This window comes from Poecilia formosa, unplaced genomic scaffold (genome assembly GCF_000485575.1).
Source record: "Poecilia formosa unplaced genomic scaffold, Poecilia_formosa-5.1.2 Scaffold531, whole genome shotgun sequence".
Lineage (NCBI taxonomy): Eukaryota > Metazoa > Chordata > Actinopteri > Cyprinodontiformes > Poeciliidae > Poecilia > Poecilia formosa.
In genome coordinates this window covers 167,592-174,177 of record NW_006800470.1, presented here as the reverse complement: position 1 = coordinate 174,177, position 6,586 = coordinate 167,592, and the positions used below count along the sequence as shown (strand labels likewise).

General features: G+C 46.0%; 2 protein-coding genes across 7 annotated transcripts in view; one reads left to right on the top strand and one right to left on the bottom strand.

Annotated features, from left to right (window-relative positions):
• klhl36 (kelch-like family member 36) overlaps positions 1–3,490 on the top strand; it is a 26,068-nt gene extending 22,578 nt beyond the window's left edge. For all 3 annotated transcript variants that reach the window (XM_016664937.1, XM_016664938.1, XM_007540293.2), the window contains one exon: positions 2,336–3,490. In XM_016664937.1, coding sequence (XP_016520423.1) covers positions 2,336–2,906 — 571 coding nt within the window. In that variant the 3' untranslated portion in view covers positions 2,907–3,490. The remainder of the gene's footprint in view (positions 1–2,335) is intronic.
• LOC103129261 (1,5-anhydro-D-fructose reductase) overlaps positions 3,334–6,586 on the bottom strand; it is a 6,885-nt gene continuing 3,632 nt past the window's right edge. The window contains exons 7-10 of one of the 4 annotated variants that reach the window (XM_007540294.2): positions 5,565–5,652; positions 4,150–4,233; positions 3,670–3,752; positions 3,334–3,602 (exon numbers count right to left, since the gene is read on the bottom strand). In XM_007540294.2, the coding sequence (XP_007540356.1) occupies positions 3,569–3,602; positions 3,670–3,752; positions 4,150–4,233; positions 5,565–5,652 (289 nt within the window). In that variant the 3' untranslated portion in view covers positions 3,334–3,568. Of the gene's footprint in view, positions 3,603–3,669; positions 4,294–5,524; positions 5,653–6,586 lie in introns of those variants that run through there. The other 3 variants (XR_001659931.1, XM_016664939.1, XM_016664940.1) reach the window with 3 other exon arrangements.

Sequence of the window (6,586 nt, the reverse complement as noted above, 5' to 3'; positions counted from 1 at the left end):
CGTTTGACAGTGAATTTGGCCAAATGTGACTTTGCTCGAGCGACTGTTACTTATCTTGGTCATCAAGTGGGTCAAGGTAAAGTACGTCCAGTTAGTGCAAAAGTTGAAGCGATTGAAATATATCCAGTACCAACGACTAAAAAGGAACTCATGAAATTCTTGGGTTTAGTGGGATATTATAGAGCTTTCTGCAGAAACTTTTCGACTGTGGTTGCACCTCTGACAGACCTTTTGAAAAGCAATGTGAAATACATTTGGTCCTCTGTCTGTCAGCAGGCTTTTGAAGATGTTAAGATGATGCTATGCAATTCTCCTGTCTTGTTAGCTCCTGATATGGCTAAGCCTTTTCAGCTTCAGGTTGATGCCAGTCATGTTGGTGCAGGGGGAGTCCTTTTGCAACAGGATGACTTTTCAATTGAAAGACCTGTGAGTTTTTTTTCTAAGAAATTTAACAAGCATCAGCTGAATTATTCAGTCATTGAAAAAGAGACCCTTGCTCTTATTTGGTCTTTACAGCATTTTGAGGTCTATGTAGGTTCAGGGCCTCTAACTGTTTTCACAGATCACAATCCTTTGACCTTCTTGAATTCTTTTCGTTGTCCAAATCAGAGACTTGTGAGATGGTCATTGTTTCTGCAGTCTTTTTCCTTGGATATTTATCATATCAAGGGGAAGGATAATGTTATTGCAGATGCGTTATCAAGAGCACCAAGTCAGTAATTTGTTTTTTTTTTTTCTTTCTTCTCTCCTTACCTGTCTAATAGTCACTTCAAGGTACCTGTCGTCGACTTATGGATGGGATCGGAGATAATCTAAGTTTTTGTTTCATTTCAGCTGGTCTGAGATATTGTTAGTGCATTTAATTTTGTTTTTCTATTTTTTCAGATATTAATGCACAGGTTGCCCAGGGTTCCAGTGGGGACCCTGTCTTGAAGAGGGGGGGTGTTACGGCCCAAGGCCTTTTTCTCTGGGTCTCTAACCTCCATGTTTTGGACTCCTTGATTGGAAGTGGAGGCAGCTGGCCAGTGTCTCCAGATGACATCAGATCCACCATAAGATGCACCACTTCCTCTGACTAGGCAGCTCATTCTTTCTGTCTCCCTGCCACTCTCTCCCCCTTCTCCCTTTCTTCCCCAACCAGTTATGGTTTTTTTTTGTTAAATAAATTCCCTTTTAAGTTATCTTTGGGTTGCTTCCCTTCATTTGTTATGGTTTAAGAGCCGGACCATAACATAATGACAAATTATGGTTAATACTGAATAATATATATTAGATACACGTTTATATAAAAATGTATCTAATTATTCATTGGCTGTTTTTCAGCCGATGAGTTCCAGCTTCAGAGATTCAGCAGCTGAGATCGAGTCCAAAATCCAATGTGAGATTCATCCGTGCTGCAGTGAATCCGTCTCTCTTTATAGATTTCTCCCTCTTCTTCCTCTGTCTTTAGAAAACTTTCAAAACAAAAACAGAAGATTTAGGATGTATCTTACTTTGACAGTGAAAGAATATAAATAATAGTCTTTACCACCTGTGTAAACTTTGCCAGTGAATGTTATAACAAATAATATAAGTTTTATAATATATGTTGTTTCATTTCTAATATAGGCCCTTGTGTCAGATAATCTAAGTCAATGTTAGAGAATAATTAATTTTTTAGATGTACAGAATCTCAGTTAGCCTTCATAGCGGGGCTGAACCCGTATTACACCAAGCACTGTAGCTAATATTAGCTGCTATCTCGCCGGTGGACATAAATACAGTAAAGTCATATTCTAATCACAATATATACACAATAATATGTCCATCTTACTTGTGAAATGTTGTCTGTGGAGCCCTCACATCAATAATCCATCGATCAGAACAACAATATCCCTCAGTGCTGAGGCATCTTCTGCTGTTTTGGTTCAGCAAAGTAGGAGGGTATACCGCTCCAAGATGGCCGCCGTATTTCCTGCGCCAGAGCGGTCCATGAGGCGTCTATGCTTATATTATGTCTATGTCTGAAACTGCATGGTTCATTGTAATTAGTTAGATAATGACCTGACATTTTACATTGTAATTCTCAATCCTGCCACAGGAGGGAGCGTCCGGCGATCCGGGCCCAGAATCTTAGTCCATTCATTTCAATGAGGCTGAAAAATTCCTAAAAAGCTGAATATTATAAAAAGTATAAAGTTTATGAATACCAGAAAATATAGCCAGCATTAGCAGAACAAGCTGAATAGTATAAAAGTTGAATAGTAAAAATACACGATACAGAAGAACCCGTGTGCCAAAAAATGTCTGGTCTGTTCTGCGCACGACGGATTCTGAGGTTCTGCTTCTCTTACAGGCCCACCTATGGCCACGCTGGCGCCGTCCACCAGGGGGCGATCTACATCTCTGGGGGTCACGACTTCCAGATCGGGCCATACCGGCGGGACGTGCTGAGCCTAGACCTGGCCCGGCCCGGCGAGGCGTGGCGGAACCGCCCGCCCATGTCCGTGGCCCGCGGCTGGCACCGCATGGCGTCCCTGCGCCACCTCGTTTACGCCATCGGGGGCAGTGACGACCATGCCGACACCGCCGAGCGCTTCGACATCCTGGAGGCCGAGTTCTTTGACCCACGGTCAGATCAGTGGACCCGGGCGGCGCCACTACTGCGGCCCGGCAGCGAGGCGGGCCTGGCGGTCTGGGCCAGCAGGATCTATGTGCTGGGCGGCTACAGCTGGGAGAGTGCCGCCTTCTCCCGGGTCACGCAGGTGTTTGACCCAGATGCCGGGTTCTGGTCCCGAGGACCCGACTTGCCCATGCGCACCGCCGGGGCCGCCGCCTGCGTGTGCACTGTCAGGGCGGAACCGCCGCGTCCGGAACCAGAGAAGAAGAAGCCGGGCCGAAGAGGCGGGAGCGAGTCACCACCTTAGTAGCGCCGATTCTGCTGCTGTTGGGTCAGAACCACAAGTTCTGCTCTAACCATTATGCACATTTTAATCTTAATTTAGAACCAGGCCCAGTTCATCTACTGGGACGGATCGGGTCAGGTCCACCCAGCTGCCGTTTAACCTTTATTGATCCTTGCAGAGATGCATTCAAGACTTTTATTGTGAAGGAGCAGAAACAGGAAGCCAGCTTCTTCAGATTTATTTGTCATCAAAGGAAGAAACAATCTGATCAGATGTTTACTTTATAAAATGTTCCAGGAGAACTAAAGCGTTGCAGACGGTTCTGTTCCGGACCGGTGCAGAACCACAGAAGGAAGCGGGTCGGGAGGTCCAGACAGAACCAAGGAGGTTTTGAAACCTTCTGGTTCGGTGGTTCTGGGTCTGAGGTCAGAACACCCTTTCTTTTTCAGCTCTAAGCAGAAACTCAGGAAGAATCAAAAAGTATAAAAAACGAACGAGTTGGATCTGGCGGTTAATCAGAACCAACCAGAACCAGCCAGACTAAACTGTTACTCTCCAGAGGCGTTTATGTTCTCAGTACTGTAATAAAAGCATCAGAACCACCAGAACCGGGTTTTCGTTTCAGATCGGGTCACGCTGTTCTTCATCTTCATCATGCAGTCCAGGTGGCTCCGCCCCCTCCGTCACTCGAATGGGTAGTAGGGGTGGGACTTGATTCTGAGGAACACAACCACAGTCAGCATGTGGACCCGAGCAGCCGGGTCCGGTTCTGCTTCTGACTCACTCATCCAGAGCGCAGGCCTTCCAGCCGCGGTCCAGGCCTCTCAGGGCGTCCATGTCGTCTTCGCCGAGGTCGAAGTCGAAGACCTGCGAGGTTCAGGCTGGGTCAGAACCTCAAGGAGTACTGGTAGAACCGGGTCTGTTTTCCCAGAGGAACCAGAGAGCCTCGCCCGGCGGCGCCGAGTCGGGGAAAATCTATGATGGAGGCCTGCGTAGCGACGGGGTCGGCCTGCTTAGCGACGGGGTCGGCCTGCTTAGCGACGGGGTCGGCCTGCGTAGCGACGGGGTCGGCCTGCTTAGCGACGGGGTCGGCCTGCTTAGCGACGGGGTCGGCAGGCGCGTCTCGCCTCCTGGTTTGCCCCAGTCGCTCTCGGTGGCTAAATGATTCTCTGGCAGGAAGCTTTGGGCCAAGGCGGGAGCTCTCTGGGAGGATCTGAGGAAACGGTCCTAGGAGCGGTTCTGGACCGGTTCTCTTGGCTTCTACCTTGCTGTTCTCCAGGATGTGATGAGGTTTGTCACTTTTAGGAATGACTGGGATTCCCTGCTGCACATGAAACCTCAGCAGAACCTGCAAGGACACGACTCTGGTCAGCACACACCCTGCAGCGCGCGCACACACACACACACACTAGGGATGTATAATATTGATTCTACGATATGTATCTATATTTTCCACCCTCGGAGTGTATTGATTTTTCATCTGCGAGTATCGATACGTTAGACCATAGTGGTCCGTAGCCATATAGCGTCTTTTTAACATGTCTGGTATGTTAGCAGCCAGACTCCGCCTCCCCCAGTCTCACTTCCAACTCGAGCTTAAAGTGCACACTATAAACTACACACCAGTTTTTAAATTGTGTTAATGAGCCAAGTAAAACCAGAGTTATGATAAAATTAGTAAACCATATTTTTCTGGCTTTTCCGGTTATGTGAGACGGAATGAGCTTCCAAACGTAAAAAACGAAATGCAACATTAAATTCCTGTGTTTTTGGAAATCTCAAATCTTCAATAAATAACAATGGGATGGATTTTGTTGCGGAGAGATGAAGTAAAGTTGCGCAAGTAACCGTGAAAGAGAAGCAGAACGGAGCAGCGCCAAAACCAGTGAGATTGCGGAATTAATGCAAAGTTCGACTGCTGCCATCCACTTCGTAATTAGTTTTTAGCTTATAAAGGATTACCTGAAGAATGAACACGCAGCAGCAGCGGCTCTGTTTGGAGCTGGAACACGAAGAGTATCAGAGACTGAGAGAACGATGAGATCCTGGCTGTCTGAGAGGCAGATACTCAGAGAGCCAAGCAGGGGAATGGCGGCGCTGCGCAGCTGCACAGAGTCGATCACTGGGTGAGGCGGAGCCACTACCCCAGCAGTTAGTAGTAAACAGCTTACAGCCAGGGCTAACTTCGAGAGCCAAGGTAGAAAAGCCTTTTCCCTTTAGTCCAAAAGACTTTTTTACTCCAAAATGCAGCCACAGTATGTCCAGAAGAAAACATTTGCATATTGAGTTTACAGAGGCTGATAATCTCCCCACTCTGCTCCTGGATCACTGTTGAAACTTTGAGTTTTATGTCAAATCCACATGAAGTAAATGACAGAAACTAATTTTCTCATTGTGTCTTTGATTCATTTTGTCCAGCTATTTAGACTCTGTCCAATCAGAGGCAGGTATTGTGTAGTTGGTGCTTTTAATCACTTTTCAGTTAATTAAATTATCTATGGAACATAAAATGTCACTAAAATCACTCTGTCCTTCTAAAATCTTTCAGAAAATCGTAAAAATGCATCTAATTATATTGCTTGACAAATATTGTATCGTGATCAGAATATCATCGATCGTATCGTGAGATTATTGTGCACCCCTAACACACACCCTGCAGCGCACACACACCCTGCTGACCTGTGCCGGGCTGCGGCGGTGCTTCCTTGCAATGTCAGCGACCACAGGGTCCTGCAGCAGCTTGTGGGGGTCAGCCTCGCCTCTCTTCCTGCAGCAGAGCAGATAAATAAAGTCAGGTAATCTTGGAGGAAAACCCTCAGCACTCTAAACCTGAAGAACCATTTTAACCTTTAAAATGGTTAAAGGGAAGGAACTCCCCTGTGTTTCCCCCCACGAAGTTTGGAGCTTCAGCAGGAAAGGTTAACAGCGCCATGTGTGGTTTCAGAGAAAAATGGAGCTTATTTCTGCCGAATACATTAAAAATATATCGACTTCCGCTTCCGGTATGCCTGAACTGACACGCTTACAGAGCGCGCTCTGACCTTAATACCTTAAATTGCTGTAAATCCACCGATCTAGAAGACTATCATATTGACATACTCACAAGACGACCACAGGAGAACCCAAAGCAAAGAAGTATTAAAAGCAGCGAATACTTAGCTGAGAAATGCGCTAACAGAGCTCCATAAATTTCGAGAGGAGTCTGAAACCGCACAGCGAAACATCATGGAGTCTCAAACACGGGTGGAGACTTTGGTTGGAGAAATAAAAGAATCGAGGAGAGAGAAAGAGTAGTAGCTAATCACCTGAAGGGACGCCGGTGTTACGTCAATCCGCGTTTCCCCATCAGATACGGTTCCCCCCTTAGACATAATATAAGGATAGACCCTCATGGACCGCTCTCGCCTATTGTCGCTGACGAGATTTAGGGCGGCCATCTTGGAGCGGTCCTCCTCTCCACTCAGCGTTATGTGTTTAGCAGCACAATGACGTATCAGCGCATTTAATCGATCATAACACACTTTTTGTTACTGTAAACCATATTCAAACATCTATCAAAGCAACATTTATAAACAATTGTATTTTTTAAGTATGTTTTTAACAATGACTTATTATCATATTTAAATATGCTTAGTGGCTATAACAATAGAATAGGAATGGAATATTCTGATATGATGTATGAAGAGCATATTACAAAGCAC